The following is a 21,213-nucleotide window of genomic DNA, read 5'->3' on the forward strand; positions in this document are numbered from 1 at the left end:
TCTAAATTTTTTTTAAAGATTGATATCTGAATTCTCACTTTTCTTGGTGTCCTTCAGTCCAAATACCCTTTATCTTACATTCTTCAAAGAGTGGAGCCACCATCTTCTGCTGGGGTCTCGTGGACACTTGTTAAGCTCCCTTTAGTGAGGGAAGCAATCTGAGGGTTTAACTGCTTCCAAAACATTCAGCCAGTCCTTTTACTTTTAGCCTTACTTTCAATTCAACTTACAGGGCTTGTAGTGGTCCCAATTTTTAAGACTTTCAGAAATATTTCGGTGTTGAACAGATGGCTTCTTGACCTTCCACAAATGGCTTAGGATTCTACTTAATTGAGTCTGATAATTCAGTTATTACTCAGTTATCTGCTTTACAGTTTTCAAAGCTATGTTGCTGTGTTTCCTGTATTGTCTGTATTGTTCTTTGTCTTTTAGACATATATTCTTAAAACATTAATTTACTATTGTTATTGTGGGCTTTTGGAAAAGAGCAAAAGTAAATATTCATGTTTAAACCACCACCTTTAACCAGAAATTCCATTAAACAAACATATTTCTTAGACTTATCATTGTTACTAATTAGGTCCATTCAATGTCAGGACTTTTGGGGTTGTGTTTTTATTATTTATTAAATGTTTTCACTTTTGTTTTCCTACAGAATCTGATTTTTAAAATATCTTGATTATTTTTTCAAAACTTTTAACCATCTTAATGTGTATTCATTGTAGAAAGATTAGAATATTCTAATAAACAAAAAGAAAATCATTTGTAATCCCAGGACCAGAGATAGTTTCTGTTGACACTTTAGTGTGTTCCTTTGATTTTTTATCCTCAATTTTGTATATTTTATACATAAGTATCATAATGTACATATTGCTTTAGCAATCTGTTTTTTCATTTAATATTTCAAAACAACACATTGTTTTTGATTGCGAGGATTTTATTCAGTTTTGTGGATTCATGAGTAGATGGGCACAACACTTTGGAAGTTCTTGATCTTAACTCTTTGAACTGAGCCACCCTTGTAAGTCTCAGTGCGTCTATTAGAGGTATTAGAGGCCTCAGCAAGAATCCACCACATAAAATTATTATTTTTTGTTTGATCATGCTCATTTCTGTGGTAGTTTTTTTTTAAAGTCTTGCAAGCATACTGTTTCCCTTGTTTTTTTTTTTTTTTTTTTTTTTTTTTTTTAGACGGAGTCTTGCTCTGCCGCCCAGGCTGGGAGTGCGTGCCGGCTCTCAGCTCACTGCCAAGCTACGCCTACCGGGTTGACGCCATTCTCCTGTCTCAGCCTCCCGAGTAGCTGGGACTACAGGCGCCCGCCTCGTCGCCCGGCTGGTTTTTTGTATTTTTTAGTAGAGACGGGGTTTCACCGTATTAGCCAGGATGGTCTCGATCTCCTGACCTCGTGATCCGCCCGTCTCGGCCTCCCAAAGTGCTGGGATTACAGGCTTGAGCCACCGCGCCCGGCCTTGTTTCCCTTGTTGAATGTCCTTAGAATGCCACCTAGTCTGGCCAGGGAGTGTTTATCCACAGTGTGCAATTTTATACTTTCCTACAATTACATTGCAGTAATTTGCTCTGACACCATCTAAGCAGGTTGACTATACAGCAACTTCAGCCATCTTCACTCCAGATAGTCTACTAGCTTGAAACCAGGAATACAGGAAGACAAGAATAATGGACAAGAAATCCACCCATAGTGAATTTGTAGTGCTGGGAAACAGCTGATCTTGTCAGGATCACTGCCTAAGGGCCATGGCTAGTTAAAACTTGATGTCAGCTATTGAAATATTTCCCCGGCCTAGAGCAGTTGCTCTTCAGTATTGACATTCAGTTGCAGTAATTCTAGTAGTTGCACGCACTGTCTGGTACATTATGAGGCCAATCATATTTGATCTGTTAGTTCCATGTTTCAAATCATGATTATTGAAAATAGATTCTGTTTTAAATGTGCGCTGGCAGTTGATAAAACCAGAAATGAATTTTCTGTGTTAATTTAGCTTTCCAGACTAATCATCTTTAGTGTAAAGCAATTAGGAAAGTATCCTTGAGAGAAAGTTGAATCATGTGACCAGGTACTGAAAATATAGTACTCACTGAAATAGTGTGATAACTTAAACTGGGAAGATTTGAATCAGAATTGAGGACAACTTTTATTACTAAGACATGTGATAACTACAGTAAGCAAATGAGTTACAGTGGTTAGGTTTATTTCTGAAGCAAAAACACTCATGATTCTGATGACTAAACTCAGAAAAGCGATAGTTCTCTTCAAAAGGCAGTTTCAAAAGTGTGACTAATCAGATTAGTTTGTATGAAATATGACATTTATTTTCCTTTTGTGAGTACCATTATCCTGTCCCTGATTAACACCATCTTTGTATCGTGTTGACAATGCAGTTACTTAATGGCTGTAAAGCCAGACACACATCTGGATAATTAAACATTTTAGTGACCCTTTGCTGCCTATTTATGGCAGCCTCCAAAATCTACTTGCTGAACTTGTGGTTAAATTCTAGACCAGTCTTGCTGACTGATAATCATGACACGAAATGACATCTGCCACCATTTCTTTAGGGTTTCTGAACCTCCTCTTTCTTTCTCCTTTTAATTTTTATTGCTGTCATTTCTTCCCTTTCCTTATTCTTCTCATGTTCTTTCACTGTCTCCTTTGTCTTTTATTTTGGTACCATAAGAATGGTGCTTTAAGCTTTTGATTTCTGTTCCCAAACAAGAGTTTAGCCAGCGCGCACCTTTCAATACAACATAGAAATAAACATGGCAAAGTGGAGCAGATTCTGTTTAGGTAACAGTTATGCTTTTGCTTTTTATTTGCATGATAAGGACAAAGGACAGAATTTTTGTAGTTTATCCTCAGTTCACTAAATTGCCTTCTGTCTGTGGAGGCCAAAGACAAAGACAATGAGCATATCTAGTCAAATTTAGAAAATCCTTTAGAAGATAGAATGTCACCACTGCATTCTTTAATTTTCCTAGTTTTCAGTGTATTTTCAGAAAATATTCTTCCCACACACCTGTAATCTCAGCACTTTGGGAGGTCAATGTGGGAGGATCACTGGAGCTCAGAGGTGCGAGACCTGCTTGGGCAAGATGACAAAACCCCATCTTTACCAAAAATACAAAAATTAGCTGGGCATGGTGGCACACGCCTGTAGCCCAGCTCCTCAGGATGCTGGGGTGGGAGGATCGCTTGAGTCCAGGAGGTCAAGGCTGCGGTGAGCCGTGATTGTACCACTGCACTCCAGCCAGGAGACAGAGTGAGATCCTGTCTCAAAAAATTAAACTAAAAATAAATAAAAAAGAAAAGGAAGAGAAAATATTCTTCTATAGTATGAGATAGTTGGCATCTCAGCCAGGCTGCACTGAAAAAGTATTCAAATTCTCTGAGCAATAAAGGATGAATATAAACTTTTAATTTCTATCAACTTTTAAGCAGGTAACTGTCTCCATTTTAACAATGCTTCTCTTCCTTGGCAACCATCTAGGTGGTCTGCATTTAGATGCAGTGGACTCCTGCTTGAAAGTGCAGTGCTATAAAGGAAAATCTTTTGCTGCTTTGTGCAGTGGTGGAAACCAGGAAATGGTCAGATGGAGGCTCAAGAAATGTGTTTATTAGGTCTTCTGACTATGCTGTATTGGCAAAATGCAAAACAATGGGTGATGGGAGTAGCCCAATCAGGTCATCTCTGAAGTTTCTGCTTTCCCAAGTAAATAGTTCAAATTCCTCTAGCAATTACTCAGAGATGCTATATGCCAAATCCATTGCTCAACTGTAAGTGATTTTAAAGTCCAGTCTTTAGAGATGAACTTGGCACAGGACAGCACTCGGTCACAGTGACCCCCTAGGCAGTCAGTGTCCCACTGCTTCTCAGGCTCCCCTTTGCCCCACAGGTATCTTTTTCCTAAAAGGGTTCCCTTCAAAATTACACCCCATTCCCCGTATTTACTCAGTGCATGGAATTTAGCCAGCTGTTGGTAGAAAAACAATGTGATAAAATTCACTCATATCGTAAATGTCTAATAGCCCCAACCCTCCCAAAGATATTAGCACCTTAAGAGAGCCTGGAGGTTAATTTAAGTGATTTCACTAACTGAAAGGATTTCAAACAGTAGAATGTAGTAAAATAAAGAATTTGGACACAGTAGGGAGTCATTTGGTAACAAAGCAAGAAAGCTTTTCATTTGCTCTGAATACCAGACAGCTTTGTACAAAAGTATGAGTATCAATCTTGCGCTTTGCAGTCCTCTTTATACTTCCCAGATTCATATTTCAAAATCATATGTAATGCTACTTGCAAAATTAAATTGCTGAAGAATATATCTGCTATCTTGGTTTAGGAAAAAATATGCAGAGAAATCTTTTAGCTAATGCATAGTTGCAAAAAAATTATAGAATTGGTGAGTGTAAAAGACACAAGTACCTATTTGAAACTCACCAGAAACAGATGTCTCCTTACCTCTGCTTTTCAGTGCAAATGCGATCTCTCTACCCATAGCACTTCCAGTTCCATAATTAAATTCAGTTGCATTGTTAATGTACTGTTGACATTAACTTGTATCTCATATACACAAGACTGGGAATACACACATGCTAACTTGAAACAGCTGTTTGCAAAATTATTACAATATGGCATACTTCTTTTAACCATTATGTCCTTCTATTTAAACATGATTTGCATCTGTAAGCACTTATTATATACAAAATTAAAGGAAGATTTATAACATAAAAATGAATTTTGATGTTGCATTAATATTGCATTTGGTGATAGTATGGTAGAAAAAGAAAGCAAGTAGAAATATTTCTGTGGATCAGAAGCCATGCTCACTGGTCTATATGCTGGAAGGGCAGGGCCTGCATGAACATCTTCCCGTACACTTTAGGATCCGATAACTCACATCTCTGAATGGGGCAATCAGTATAGCTTCTTTCCTAGCTCCTCGATTTGTGGTGTCAAAATAGCCGACTCTTCCAGATAAGTTATGTGATACTCCCTGCTTCTTTTAATAGTCCCATTTCTGGCTAGCTGATACCTGAAATTTCACAACTAGAAATGTCTTATTTTGTCCTCTCTTAAAACTTCAGTTCCCTTATGAGGGTTTGAGATACGGTTCATTTAGACATGGGCATAACTTCATCAAATCCTTTCCAGTTTTGTTAGGGGCAGGGTGGAGAGAACATCTGCTTCTTCTGAGATGAGCAAGGTATAGGGGTACAGCAAAGAGAAGGCCTGAAGCACCATAGCCCTGTGCAACTGCAAGCCTCAGGGCCCAGCACCGGGTGTCAGCAGCTCCCTGAACTTCTAGCACCCTCCCCACTGAGTCCAGGAGGACAACTTCCACATGTACCTGACATCTTCCCCAACTACTTCTTTCATACTCCACCTCAATCCCGACTGTAAATATACTAAAAACCACTGAATTTTATGCTTTAAATGAGTAAGCTTCATGGTAGGTAAATTGTATCTCAATAAAACAGTTAAAAATAATACATATACACAATGGGAACAAACATTGGGTACTTGCTAAACAGGGTATCAGGAAGTGATATTATTAATACTATTTCTAACATAGTGCTTTGTCAAAGCCTTTTAGATAACTTCTATTTCGAGCACAATTTTTAACTCCAGAAAATGCTAGTTTGTTAGTGCATTTGTTTGTTTGTTGTTGTTGTTGTTGTTATAAAAATTCATGAGTGTCTCTCCTGTGCCAGGTAATTTGTTTCTAAACTGAGAGTGCAAAGATTAAAACATAATAATGCTAAGTGAAAGAAAGCAGCCAAAAAATACCACATATTGTGTGATCTTATTTATAGGAAACATCCGGGGTTGGCAAATCCATAGAAACAAAAAGCAGATTGGTGGTCACTGAAGTCTGGGGAGTGGAGGTGGGGAAAGTTGAAGAGTGACTGCTATGTTTCTTTTTGGGATGATAAAAAAATTCTAAAGTTAGATTATCACGGTGACTGCAGAACTGTAAATATACTAAAAACCACTGAATTTTACACTTTAAATGAGTGAACTTCAGGTAGGTAAATTTTATTTCAATAAAACAGTTAAAAATTTTGCTTATCCACAATCAAACAAAATACTCAGTCCCTTCTACATGGAGTTTACATTCTAGGGAGGACAAACTTAAACAGACAAAGATAAAACGTCTGGGTTGGGGTAAACAGGGAACGCTAAAGGAATGCAAAGAAAGAATACTTTGATCAGTATGTGAGGAATCAGAGAAAGATTCCTAGAGGAGATAGCATCTGAGCTAGGAAGTAGTGAACAGAGAAAAGAATGCGAGAGAACAATGTTTGCTGAGCCCTTACTTTACATTAGAGATTGGATAGTAAAAAGATGAATGGCTCAAGGTAATCAAATAGATGATTGTAGGTAATTATATTGTGAAAATGCTATAATGTAGGTGGACACAGAAACCATCTAAGTCAAAAAGGGAAAACAAAAAGGGGTGGAGGCCAACTAGAAATTTGATTTGGAGGGAGGAAGTTATGAGCTGCAGAACTGTGATCGTGCTGGGTGTCCTCCACCCAGCGGAACCTCTGCCACAGTTTACAGGACTTAGTTATGCTGCCGCATAACTAAGAGTTATGACTTACCCCTCAGCCATACTGAGGGTCATACGGAGTCATACTGAGGGGTATGACTTACCTCTCAGCCACCCATCTCAGCATTTGCCAGTGAGAAGGCCCTGTGAGATCAGAGGGCAGAGGCAGGGCATGTGGCTGGAGTCCCTACTAAGAGTGATTCCCATGAGTGAACGTTACTGATCCATTTACTTGCATGGGGCACAGAGTTGTCCTGCTCGCTTTCTTCCCCTGAGTTCTCTGTAGTTTTAAAGTTGAAACTATAGTTTACAGCTCTCTCTAGTTTTGGAACCCTTGTGACTCCATGGTCCAACATTTCCTAGTATCTTCTTATTTTGGTGATTTCTGGCAGTTGAGTCACTTGTCATCTCTTGAGAAAAGCATCTGGCAGACATCTCCCTTGACACATCCCTCCCTGCTCCGTCACTGCTTGGCGGAGGCCTTGCAGCGCATTCCCCACATGTTCAGACGAGCACCTGGTGAAGGCATCTAGAGATATAGAACCTGTTATACTAAAGGTTTTAAATGCTGCTATAAATAAAAAATAAGAGGAATGTTTTAAGGGAACTAATTCGATGGATATAAGATTATTTGATACTGCTCCATTATCTATTTCATTGTGTGTATGTGTGTGTGTGCATACATTTTATCTATACATACACACACACCCATGTATTTATACAATATGGATGAGTCTGTATTTGAAAATAATCCAGAATTCCTGTTTTCAAGTCTTTTATTTGACACACACTCTGCCCAGGCACAAACCAGGCAAGGTTTGGCGTTGACCCACCAGTTCTGACTTTCTTGTCTGCAGAGGCAGCGTAACAAGTCCATGATCAGTGGTGAAGGGAAGGCATTTATTTTCACTGTATTTGATAACAGTTTGCTAAAGATGACTGCTCAGGGATGCTTCCATTGGAAGACAAATCGACTTCAAGAAGCTCAGTACTTCAAAGACTTGTAATGATCCCAGGAAAGAGAAAAACACCACATAAGCCAATCACCCACTTTGTGATTGTACATTCTTCTGGGAAATAAGAACCTGAGATGCATTGTCTGTATCAGCTTCATCTCAGAATCCATAAATAATTCATGGAAGGTATGAATTTATTTATAGGATAGGTGGCCAAGAGAGAGTTCCGGCTGTTTACCAATAACATGGCTCTGGAAACTCCATCCTATTGTACTAATTCCTGTTCTTGGCAGGAGTAACTTGAGCTAAGGGTGTATCCACACCCTTTTGAAAACATGCCATTGATTTTGCATAACTAATATGAACATTGAAATGGGTATTCTATAGAGGCAAGTGTGAACAGAGATCAGGTTTTCCCCAGGGGGTATGCACATGTGGTGGAAACTGATGGACCCAAATTTGTGCCATTGGATGACTAAACTCATTTCGGGCTACAAAGGCATTGTTTCAGTTTTCCCTCATAGTATTTTTAATTCAGACCAAATTTTATCTTATAAGTAGAAGTAGTTGCAAATAATTCCATGCCCTGCCAATGACATAGGCACTGATTTTTAACAAAAGGCTCATAAACTCTTTTTATGATACTGTAAAACTGGAGAGCCCATGCCCATTAAAACATAAGCTTCATGTTACATGTAATTAAGGCAAGAAGGAGAACATAAAAATGTAAGCTTTAAAATGTATCTTGTATTACATATTAAATGCACACAAAAATACTGCGTAAGTTCCATTTCAAAGGCAAAGGTAAGGACAAGCAGGAATGATCACAGTAGATGAGTGAGCCCTTTGGTGAAAAAATCAATTTATAAAAAATGGGTTTCTATTTTAAGTTCTTGAGGATATACTATATCGATGATTAGAGCACATTTTCTATTTTTCCTGATTTTAAATCAGAAGGTATCATTAGAGTCATACTTACTTGCTATTTGATTATTCTAGGTTGTAATTTTTGGTCCACTAAAGATTTAAAATTATTATTTGCTTTTTCTTTGGAAATTGGACCCTCCAATGTGATTTACACTAAGAAGAGGTTGAAGAGATGTCAGAGGTAGCTAGAAGGTGCTCATATGTATCCATCCCCAAACCCAGTGGAGAAGAGTTTCTCCTGGTGTGAAGGCCTATGCTGTAGCTTCCTTTCAATCCTGCACAGACTATGATGTACCTCATGGACTATCCTAGGCTGCACTGCATTCAGTGTTGGCATTTTGCACTCTTATTTCCATGTATTTATTGAAAAGCGACACAAGAATTCTGAATCCCAGATATCCAGCTATTAAGGTAAAAAGATCTACTGTAAACCAAACAACTTCTTATACCTAAATGGAGATTAGTGGATACATGGTTACAAGTTACAACATATATTTGTTTAATTTTAGTGTCCTTAAATTTTTTTCTAATATTCAAATTTATGATTTAATTTTAAAACCATACCAATTATAGACCAAACAAAAATTTGAGACTGGAAAGAAAATTAAAATGTTTACCTTGATGGCATACACTGAGCTTTCAATCTGCATATTTTGAACAGACTTTATTATAAAAAAGAAAGTGGAAATACAATTGAACAAAATATATAAATCAATCACATACCATCAAGCTGTGTAGCTTAGCGCTAAGAGCTGCATCAAATAGCTGCATTTCACCAGCCCAACAATAAAAAAAGTCACTATATAGTTGAGAATCAATTGAACACATTTTGTATTTATGAAACCATGTTACTTCTGAATTCTTATGTGCCAATAATCAATTGTAAATATTTTGCTTTTAAAACATATCTAAACATTGTAATGGATTTCATAGGAATTACTCTTTTATATTATAAAAGTATAATTTTTTATTTCATATGAGAAAATGAATCATGTGATGCTACACATAAATCACCTTAAGAAGACATCTTGGTTAGAGATATTAAATGTCTACTCATAACCTAATCTACAATGGAATATTTTCCCCAGATATATTACCAAAAGGGCTAGAAAAAAAGTCTTTGAAAAACAAAATTTTAAAAAGTCTTCTGCAGAGAGTGCTACAGACTTGGGAGAAAATATCACTCAACATAAATCAAATCCAAAACCTAAGCTACCTAAATATTACTACACTGTAGGAATCCTTTTACGGTGTTTTCTCTAAAGGTGACAGTTTTTATTAAAATCAACTATTAGTTGGTTTTAAGTAATTATTTTTATTTGCCTTTCAAATAGACTTACACAATTTAAATACTCTTGATAAGTTTTCACAGTAATATTTGATTATGTATCTAGTGTGTTAAAGCATAGTGATCTGACATTTAATAGGGCCATAAAACAAATTCTTTACATTTCAGCAAGCATAAAGAAAACAAATGGAATACCATTTTAGGAGGACTGCATGGTCTATATGAATTAGAAAAAAATGAGTTCTGTATCCCCCTACATCAAGTGAATGAATCATGAAAGAAATATGGAAGTTGATAATAGCAGTTACTGCAGCAATAAAACATGATAAAAGGCTTTTGACAGTATGAAACCTTGGAAGTTGTGCCAAATACAAAATCTTGTTTGTAGGTGCTGGCAGTATCCTGTTGTTTTAGTAGGTCTTTGGGGTTCCCGACAACTTCTGGTTCATCCCCTTAGGCTGAAGTGATCTATTAAAATGCCTTAGTTTCCAAGAGCAATAAAAATCATTGCAACTTTAAGTACACGTTAAAAAAAAAAAAAAAAACTACAGTAGCATTTGGAGAGTAATTATTCCTTGATCCACTCAAAATGGTGGAATCTGCTATGCTATCATTTTGTGCTTGAACACGTATTTTTGAAGTTATCAGTTTATACAAGCTCACTCAGTCATTTTTGTTCATTTTAAATACATTAATCGCCACTGTTATTGGTGAATTGGGGGGATTTTTTTATAAGATAAAAATTCAGATAAATTTTAGATAAAGATGATTGTTTCAGCATTGACTCACATGGAGGAGCCCTTAGGAAAATACTTAATAAGATCCTAACCCTGATTAACTATCTAGACTCTTAATCTCACCACTATATTAGACAACCCTCCCTACTCTGCCAAAGCATTATAACTTTGAAATAACTCTTACTGGGTTACATAATTTTGAGCCATTTCTATATTTCTTCTTGGAATTCTTCAGTGAAAGGAAACTAAAAGAAGACATTTCAAATGGAGAATAGTGTTAGTTTTTTCTCCATAAGCATCATGGGAAATATTTCTATCTCAAAAATCAGTAATTTCTTCCAACACATTCTTAAGTAGGAATCACTGCTCTGTAGAGAAGACTTCTAGGCACATGGGCAAATAACACAAGGAAGATTGAATGACCCAAATGTAAACCCAACCAGCAGGCAAATGTGAGCCCTTCTTTTTCATGCCTGTGCAGGATCTTATCTGCCTACTTGGGTGGCTGGCAAATAGTACACTGTGCTTTTAAACACACACATACACACACACACACACACACACCCGTGCCCACCCACATACAAGATCAACAGTGACGCTTGGAAATGTTTATGCAGTTATTCTTGACTTTTAATGTTATAAATGTTTTCTTTAGTTTAGTTTGGATTGGATTCTAATAAATTCTTACCAAAATAATACATTTCCTGTAACTTTAACACCTAAAAATACGTTAAAATGCCTACTCCCATTTTTTTCCCCTTGAAATTAGGAACTTGCTAAATACGTACAAACACATGTGCACACACATACACATACACCTAGGTAAAATAAAATGCAGTTTCAGTTAAGGAGCAATTAAAATGATTCTTGGCACTTGTGTCTTATTATTGCTATTATTATTATTATTTTTAAAAAGCTTGTCACTACAATACATTATCTTCATACATTTTGGTCATTGCACAGTGGGAAGTTCATCTGATCATAAACTTAGAGAATATTAGGCTTAGAAGGGACTATCTAGTTAATCCTGTTTAACCACGCTATAATTCTTGAATCCACATGATAATATCCCTGCCAAGTGGTCACTGTTTGCATAGTTGTACATCTTCAGTAAAAAAGAAAATAAAAGATACTCTACAAACACAGACTATTACTCGTAAGACATTTATTAGCGATATTATTACAATTGTTTCTAAAATCCATTATTATTTCAGCAGTGAAGAGGCAAATACCAGAGTAACCTCAGTCAGATGATTACGGATAGGTCAAAATAAAATTATAAGAAATACTGACTGTAAAACTGCTACAGAGTACACAATATGTTAAAACATGATGGAGAGGCTGCACATACAGGCAACGTTTTATGTCATTAAAAAAAATCACTGAAAATCTAAAAATGATGTTTGCATTTAAGTGTATATTAGAAAAGTCTTATTTTTAAAGTTAATACCGTATCATTCTTCTAAAAATATTATCATCTGTAAGATGCAGATTTGTATTGTTTACATCAAATGATATTTGCATTTATGTAAATATAATTTAAGACAGTTAAATATAAATTCGTGTTTATCTTCATATAAAATATATATAAAATAGAGTATTTAAAGGAAGTGGATATTCACACAAAAGAACTGATCAATCCAAATAGGTGTTTTTTTCTTGTATGGTAGTGAAATTGAGGTATTTATACACTTGGTAATTTCAGCCATGTATTGAATTAACCCTCTCAGCTTCCCACCCCACCCAAAAAAGACAAACCTTTAAAATCCATTGTAACTGCATGATGTTATCTCACAACAAAGCATTTGTATAATAAAGAAATTCACCATTTTGAACCTAAAGAGATAGAAGAGATAGTTCTCACTACTAGAATTAGGTATGTATTATACGTATGCCACAGTTTTAATTAAAATAATAATTTTATGTCTACTCTAAATTTGGATTTGATATAGTTGCTCAGGAAGATCAAAATATATATACTAGTAACATAATACTATTTGTGGCCATATGCAAATGCTCAATGGGAAAAAATACCTATGCATTTGAGAATGCATAATCCTTTGCAAAATATTTACGTAAAATGTAATTGTAATTTTAAGTTACATAGGGCTGTAATGGCAAACACAAGATTTAAGTAATATCAATGAAACATAGTAAAGTAACACATGAGGCACTAAATTTTGTTACTTACTTTAAAATTATGTATTTCATTCATTCAGACTGCAGTTACCCATCCAAGTGCACAGATAGGACAAGAGGGAATGTTTATGAGAAACATAAGAAGTGCAAAGGTAAATATATTGGTGTTTTAACGATAAAATATTTCACTTTATATCTCTCTCATAGAATCTCTTCAAATTCCCTTGTGGAACATTCCTGTTCTTTTCCTTTCAGTAATACAATTTAAAAAGTATAGGAAGAAATGTTTTTCATAAGCATTAGATTCACAAAGCCTAAGCCATCATAAACACCACATTTTCTCCTGGTGAAGAATGCAAGCACAACCTCTACTTGCCAGTGGAATGTAATTGGCTTTTCTCCTTTTCAATATTGATGTACCTATAGAGATGGTAAGACAAGACGAAAGACCATTATCTTTTTTTCACATAATTCAAGTGTCTGTATTTCTCTTTATTATCACAATGCCATACCTGGCCCACAGTGGTTCTGGTTAATAACTATGCTTCAAGTAACGTTTTTCTAGGTATATCTTTCACTGTGAAATGGACTTGTGTTCAAGATCACATCTTGAATTAATAAAGCTGTAAGAAGAAGTGTTATCATTATTTAACTGTGTGTGTACCGGTGTGCAAGCATGTGCTGGTGTGCACAAGTGTGTGTGGTCAATCTCAAATGTGTGTGATGCGCAGCTCTTGGCTCCTAGAACATTGTCCGGGTGAGTAGCTTGTCTCCAGCTCCAGATTCAGCTCTCCTGCAGGGCGCCTACATAGTCCTTTTATTTACACACATCCTGCTGAGAAGGATTTCAGAACAAACCTGATTTATTGGACCTCTGACATGATATGGCGATCGAAAATTTGTTACAGTGCCCTGTTGTAGTTTGCTTTGATTGCTGAAATATCTTCCCAGGATATGATTTCTTGATCTTTTCATTTTAATAAAGTTATATTCTTTGGATAACTTTGATTTCACTACCTGCAAATGAAGAGCAAGAAAACTGTGAGGCAAAATCAAGAATATCTGATCCCTGCATAACTAACTCTCAAACTTGAGCATGCATCTCTGCCACACGGATGTTGCCAAAAGGGCATGAATATGACTTACATAACCAGGAATGGCTCTAACTTACGCTTCAAAAAAGACCAAGGTTAAAATTCAACTTTGTCACTTTTCTTACCTCATTGCAGCTGCCTCCAATGCAATTAAGGAACAATCTCAGATGATTTATCTGCCACTCTTGTGTGTGTGTGTGTGTGTGTGTGTGTGTGTGTGTGTGTGTGTGTTTTCAGGCCAGGCACACTAACATACAGTTTGACATAGCACCACAATAGGAAAGGCACTGGTGTGCCTTTGCCGGGCCACTGATTCAAACATGGTACCCTAAACATGTCATGGCACTCTTCTATAAAATGGCAATTAAAGCTATTTTCAGAGAAAAGAAAAAACATTTTTCCATTGCAGAAGCTAACTGTTACTTTTAGTGGTTTTGTTGCTCTGGGCACTTGCACTGTTAAACTAATAACTTTGTATATTTAGATATATATATGTAGATTTAGTTTTGGACTTATTTTTCTTTCTTTCTCTCTTCTTCTTTTTTTTTTTTTTTGTATAGTTGTATAGGAGGCTAAAGTAACTCCACTGGATGCTAATCTGCCATGTTGACTTCTGATTAACCCCAGTCCCAGGAAGGTCTGTAAGATTTCCAGTTTATCTATTGTTCCTTGTGTAAGAGCACACTTATGGTAAATCCTGCCCTTAGGTCAAAACAACCTTGATGTTATCATACTTCAATCTTCCTACACATCCCTCTGAATCACCTTTTTCCAATGGCATATAAACTCTGAGTCTGGGGTAATAATGGTGCAGGGAACCACCATTGTGTCTTGCTGCCACCCGAGTCACAGACACAGGGCTTCTGTTTGTAAGTCCCTTTTAAAAGTTCCTTTCTAAGAAAATGGATTTGTTGGCCTCTTTCTTCAGCCTCTCAGCTTCCTGAACTTTTGGGGGTAGGTTTGCATAGATCTGCTTACCACAGAGAACAGTGGTTTTTAAGAAGCATCATAAGTTATAAAAGGGTATATAATAAAACAGTTTATTTCTGATTTCTGTTCCTCACCCCAAGCTACTAAATTCCCTCCCCAAATATATTGTTCGTTTCTTGTGATTTCATTCATGGTTACTTTATGAATAGATATACGGACACATCCAAACAAAGAGGCTACATTTGTGTCTACTTGTATATTTTACAAACGTTGTCCTGGTGAAATCATATAATTATCAGCTTTAATTACTGAGTTAATCAAACTCAGGTTGTTAGCACTAGAGAGCAAAACGGGGACAGAGAGAGAGAGAGATTGGGGAAAGTTGGGAAGTAGAAAAAGAGAGGAAGGGAAGGAGAAAAAGTACTGGTAAGGATGTTTTGGGTGTCTTTATAATAAATGAATGACACATGGGGGGCTGGGCAAGATGGCCAAATAGGAACAGCTCCAGTCTGCAGCTCCCAGTGAGACCTAGGCAGAAGGCAGCTGATTTCTGCATTTCCAACTGAGGTACCTGTTTCATCTCACTGGGACTGGGTAGACAGTGGGTGCAGCCCATGGAGGGAGAGCTGAAGCAGGGTGAGGCATTGCCTCACCAGGGAAGTGAAAGGGGTTGGGGAACTCCCTCCCCTAGCCAAGGGAAGCCATGAGAGACTGTGCCATGAGGGATGGTGCTATCTGACCCAGATACTTCGCTTTTCCCACAATCTTCGCAACCCACAGACCAGGAGATTCTCTCGGGTGCCTATGCCACCAGGGCCCTGAGTTTCAAGCACAAAATGGGGCAGCCATTTGGGCAGACTCTGAGCTAGCTGCAGGAGGTTTTGTTTCATACCCCAGTGGTGCCTGGAACACCAGCAAGACAGAACCATTCACTCCCCTGGAAATGGGGCTGAAGCCACGAAGCCAAGTGGTTTTGCTCAGTGGATCCCAACCCATGGAGCCCAACAAGCTAAGATCCACTGGGTTGAAATTCTTGCTGCCAACACTGCAGCCTGAAGTTGACCTGGGTCACTCGAGCTTGGTGGGGGTAGGGGCGTCTACCATTACTGAGGCTTGAGTAGGCAGTTTTCCCCTCACAGTGTAAACAAAGCTGCTGGGAATTTCAAATTGGGTGCAGAACCCACCACAGTGCCAGGCTGCTTCTCTAGATTCCTCCTCTGTGGGCAGAGCATCTCTGAAAGAAGGGCAACAGCCCCCATCAGGGGCTTATAGATAAAACTCTCTTCTCCCTGGGACAGAGCACTGGGGGGAAGGGGCAGCTGTGGGTGCAGCTTCAGCAGACTTAAACATTCCTGCTTGCTAGCTAGCTCTGAAGAGAGCAGAGGATCTCCCAGCATAGCACTAGAACTCTGCTAAGGGACAGACTGCCTCCTCAAGTTGGTTCCTGACTCCTGTGCCTCCTGACTGGGAGACAGATCCCAGCAGGTGTCGACAGACACCTCATACAGGAGAGCTTCAGCTGGCATCTGGCAGGTGCCCAGGTGCCCCTCTGGAATGAAGGTTCTAGAGGAAGGAGCAGGCAGCAATCTTTGCTGTTCTGCAACCTCCGGTGGTGATACCCAGGCAAACAGGGTCTGGAGTGGACCTCCAGCAAACTCCAGCAGACCTGCAGAAGAGGGGCCTGACTGTTAGAAGGAAAACTAACAAATAGAAAGCAATAGCATCAACATCAACAAAAGGACGCCCACATAAAACCCCATCCGAAGGTCACCAACATCAAAGACCAAAGGTAGACAAATCCATGAAGATGAGGAAAACCAGCACAAAAGGCTGAAAATTCCAAAAACCAGAATGCCTCTCCTCCTCCAAAGGATCACAACTCCGTGCCAGCAAGGGAACAAAACTGGATGGAGAATCAGTTTGAGGATTGACAGAAACAGGCTTCAGAAGGTGGGTAATGACAAACTCCTCCAAGCTAAAGGAGCTTGTTCTAACCCAATGCAAGGAAGTTAGTAACCTTGATAAAAGGTTACAGGAACTGCTAACTAAAATAATAAGTTTAGAGAAGAACATAAATGACCTGATGGAGCTGAAAAACACAGCATGAGAACTTTGGGAAGCATACACAGGTATCAATAACTGAATTGATCAAGCATAAGAAATGATATCAGAGATTGAAGATCAACTTAATGAAATAAAGCATGAAGACAAGATTAGAGAAAAAAGAATGAAAGGAAAAGAAAAGGAATGAACAAAGTCTCCAAGAAATATGGGACTATGTGAAAAGACCAAGCCTACCTTTGATTGGTGTACCTGAAAGTGATGGGGAGAATGGAACCAAGTTGGAAAATACTCTTCAGGATATTTTTCAGGAGAATTTCCCCAGCTAGGCGTGGTGGCTCATGCCTGTAATCCCAGCACTTTGGGAGGCCGAGGCAGGCGGATCATGAAGTCAGGGGATGGCGACCATTCTGGCTAACATGATGAAACCTCGTCTCACTAAAAATACAAAAACTTATCTGGGCATGGTGGTGGGTGCCTGTGGTCCCAGCTACTAGGGAGGCTGAGGCAGGAGAATGGTGTGAACCTGGCCTGGGAGGCAGAGCTTGCAGTGAGCTGAGGTTGCACCACTGCACTCCAGCCTGGGTGACAGAGCAAGACTTCATCTCAAAAAAAAAAAAAAAAAAAAAAAAAAGAAAAGAAAAAAGAAAAGGAAAGAATGAAGCCTCCAAGAAATATGGGACTATGTGAAAAGATCAAGCCTACGTTTGATTGCTGTACCTGAAAGTGACAGGGAGAATGGAATCAAGTTGGAAAACACTCTTCAGGATATTACGCAGAACTTCCCCAACCTAGCAAGGCAGGCCAACATTCAAATTCAGGAAATACAGAGAATACCACAAAGATACTCTTCGAGAAGAGCAACCCTAAGACACATAATCATTAGATTTACCAAGGTTGAAATGAAGGAAAAAATGCAGCCAGAGAGAAAGGTCAGGTTTCCCACAAAGGGAAGCATCAGACTAACAGTGGACCTCTGCAGAAGCCCTATAAGCCAGAAGAGAGTGGGGGCCAATATTCAATATTCTTAAAGAAAATCAGAATTTCATAGCCAAACTAAGCTTTATAAGTGAAGGAGAAATAAAATCCTTTACAGACAAGCAAATGCTGAGGGATTTTGTCACCACCAGGCCTGTCTTACAAGAGCTCCTGAAGGAAGCACTAAATATCAAAAGGAAAAACTGGTACCAGGCACTGCATAAACATACCAAATTGTAAAGACCATTGACACTATGAAAAAACTGCATCAACTAATGGGCAAAATAACCAGCTAGCCTTATAATGACAGGATCAACTTCACACACAACAATATTAACCTTAAGTGTAAATGGGCTAAATGCCCCAGTTAAAAGGCACAGACTGGCAAATTGGATAGTCAAGACCCATTGGTGTGCTGTATTCAAAAGACCCATCTCACATGCAAAGACACACATAGACTCAAAATAAAGGGATGGAGGAATATTTACCAAGCAAATGGAAACAAACAAACAAACAAACACCAGGAGTTGCAATCCTAGTCTCTGATAAAACAGACTTTAAGGTAACAAAGATCAAAGGAGATAAAGAAAGAAGGGCATTACATAATGGTATAAGGATCAATGCAACAAGAAGAGCTAACTATTGTAAATATATGCACCCAATACAGGAGCACCTAGATTCATAAAGAAAGTTCTTAGAGACCTGCAAGGAGACTCAATTCCCACACAATAATAGTGGGAGACTTTAACACCCCATTGTCAATATTAGACAGATCAACGAGACAGAAAATTAACAAGGATATTCAGGACTTGAACTCAGCTCTGGACCATGCAGACCTAATAGACATCTACAGAACTCTCCATCCCAAATCAACAGAATATACATTCTTCTCATCACCACATGACACTTATTCTAAAATTGACCACATAATTGGAAATAAAACACTCCTCAGCAAATGCAAAAGAACAGAAATCATAACAAACAGTCTCTCAGACCACAGTGCAATCAAATTAGAACTCAGGATTAAGAAACTAACTCAAAATCGTACAACTATATGGAAACTGAACAACCTGCTCCTGTATGATTACCGGGTAAATAATGAAATTAAGGCAGAAATAAATAAGTTCTTTGAAACCAATGGGAACCAAGACACAACATACCAGAATTTCTAGGACACAACTAAAGCAGTGTTTAGAGAGAAATTTATAGTACTAAACGCCCATATGAGAAAGTGGGAAAGATCAAAATTGACAACCTAATGTCACAACTAAAAGAACTAGAGAAGCAAGAGCAAACCAATTCAAAAGCTAGCAGAAGACAAGAAATAACTAAGATCAGAGCAGAACTGAAGGAGATAGAGACATGAAAAACCCTTCAAAAATCAAGCAAATCCAGGAGGTGGTTTNTCATCACCACATGACACTTATTCTAAAATTGACCACATAATTGGAAATAAAACACTCCTCAGCAAATGCAAAAGAACAGAAATCATAACAAACAGTCTCTCAGACCACAGTGCAATCAAATTAGAACTCAGGATTAAGAAACTAACTCAAAATCGTACAACTATATGGAAACTGAACAACCTGCTCCTGTATGATTACCGGGTAAATAATGAAATTAAGGCAGAAATAAATAAGTTCTTTGAAACCAATGGGAACCAAGACACAACATACCAGAATTTCTAGGACACAACTAAAGCAGTGTTTAGAGAGAAATTTATAGTACTAAACGCCCATATGAGAAAGTGGGAAAGATCAAAATTGACAACCTAATGTCACAACTAAAAGAACTAGAGAAGCAAGAGCAAACCAATTCAAAAGCTAGCAGAAGACAAGAAATAACTAAGATCAGAGCAGAACTGAAGGAGATAGAGACATGAAAAACCCTTCAAAAAATCAGTGAATCCAGGAGGTGGTTTTTTGGAAAGATTAGCAAAATAGATAGACCTCTAGCCAGACTAATAAAGAAGAAAAGAGAGAATAATCAAATAGACACAATAAAAAATGATAAAGGGGATATCACCACTGATCCCACAGGAATACAAACTACCATCAGAGAATACTATAAACACCTTTATGCAAATAAACTATAAAATCTAGAAGAAAAAGATAATTCCTGGACACATACACCCTCCCAAGACTAAGCCAGGAAGAAGTCAAATAGACCGATAACAAGTTCTGAAATTGAGGCAGTAATTAATAGCCTACCAACCAAAAAAAAAAACCCCAGGACCAGAAGGATTCACAGTCGAATTCTACCAAAGGTACAAAGAGGAGCTGGTACCATTCCTTCTGAAACTATTGCAAACAATGGAAAAAGAGGAACCCCTCCCTAACTCATTTCATGAAGCCAGCATCATCCTGATATCAAAACCTGGCAGAGACACAACAACAACAAAAAAGAAAATTTCAAGCCAATATCCCTGATGAACATCGATGTGAAAATACTCAATAAAATACTGGCAAACCAAATACAGCAGCACATTAAAAAGCTTATCCACCACAATCAAGTCGGCTCCATCCCTGCGATGCAAGACGGGTTCAACATATGCAAATCAATAAATGTAACCTATCACATAAACAGAACCAATGACAAAAACCACATGATCATCTCAATAGATGCAGAAAAGGCCTTCGATAAAATTCAACACCCGTCATGCTAAAAACACTGAATAAACTAGGCATTGATGGAATGTATCTAAAAATAATAAGAACTATTTATGACAAACCCACAGCCAATATCATAATGAATGGGCAAAAGCTAGAAGCATTCCCTTTGAAAACCGGCACAAGACAAAGATGCCCTCTCTCACCACTCTTATTCAACATAGTACTGGACGTTCTGGCCAGGGCAATCGAGCAAGAGAAAGAAATAAAGCGTATTCACAAATAGGAAGAGAGGAAGTCAAATTGTCACTGTTTGCAGATGACATGATTGTATATTTAGAAAACTCCACCATCTCAGCCCAGAACTCCTTGAGCTGATGAGCAACTTCAGCAGTCTCTGGATACAAAATCAATGTGCAAAAATCACAAGCATTCCTATACACCAATTATAGACAAACAGAGCACTAAATCATGAGTGAACTCCCATTCACAATTGCTACACAGAGAACAAAATACCTAGGAATACAATTTACAAGGGATGTGAAGAACCCCTTCAAAGAGAACTACAAACCATTGCCCAAGGAAATAAGATAGGACACAAACAAATGGAAAAACATTCCATGCTTATGGATAGGAAGAATCAATATTGTGAAAATGGCCATATTGCCCAAAGTAATTCATAGATTCACTGCTATTTCTATCAAGCTACCATTGACTTTCTTCACAGAATTAGAAAAAACTACTTTAAATTTCATATGAAACCAAAAAAGAGCCCGTATAGCCAAGACAATCCTAAGCAAATGAACAAAGCTGGAGGCATCACACTACCTGACTCCAAACTATACTACAAGGCTACAGTAACCAAAACAGCATGGTACTGGTACCAAAACAAATATATAGACCAATGGAACAGAACAGAG

General features: G+C 37.9%; 1 protein-coding gene and 1 long non-coding RNA gene across 2 annotated transcripts in view; one reads left to right on the top strand and one right to left on the bottom strand.

Annotated features, from left to right (window-relative positions):
* Positions 1 to 11,630: 11,630 nt before the first annotated feature.
* CPED1 (cadherin like and PC-esterase domain containing 1) overlaps positions 11,631 to 21,213 on the bottom strand; it is a 330,507-nt gene continuing 320,924 nt past the window's right edge. Inside the window, 1 exon segment of the mRNA XM_017856929.1 lies at positions 11,631 to 13,638. Within this exon segment, the coding sequence (XP_017712418.1) occupies positions 13,426 to 13,638 (213 nt within the window). The 3' untranslated portion in view covers positions 11,631 to 13,425.
* The window catches only part of LOC108518501 (uncharacterized), a 36,053-nt gene continuing 27,538 nt past the window's right edge, over positions 12,699 to 21,213 (top strand). Inside the window, exons 1-2 of the long non-coding RNA XR_001882377.1 lie at positions 12,699 to 12,773; positions 14,276 to 14,352. This is a non-coding gene — a long non-coding RNA (uncharacterized LOC108518501). The remainder of the gene's footprint in view (positions 12,774 to 14,275; positions 14,353 to 21,213) is intronic.

This window comes from Rhinopithecus bieti, unplaced genomic scaffold (genome assembly GCF_001698545.2).
Source record: "Rhinopithecus bieti isolate Rb0 unplaced genomic scaffold, ASM169854v2 scaffold_42380, whole genome shotgun sequence".
Classification (NCBI taxonomy): Eukaryota; Metazoa; Chordata; class Mammalia; order Primates; family Cercopithecidae; genus Rhinopithecus; species Rhinopithecus bieti.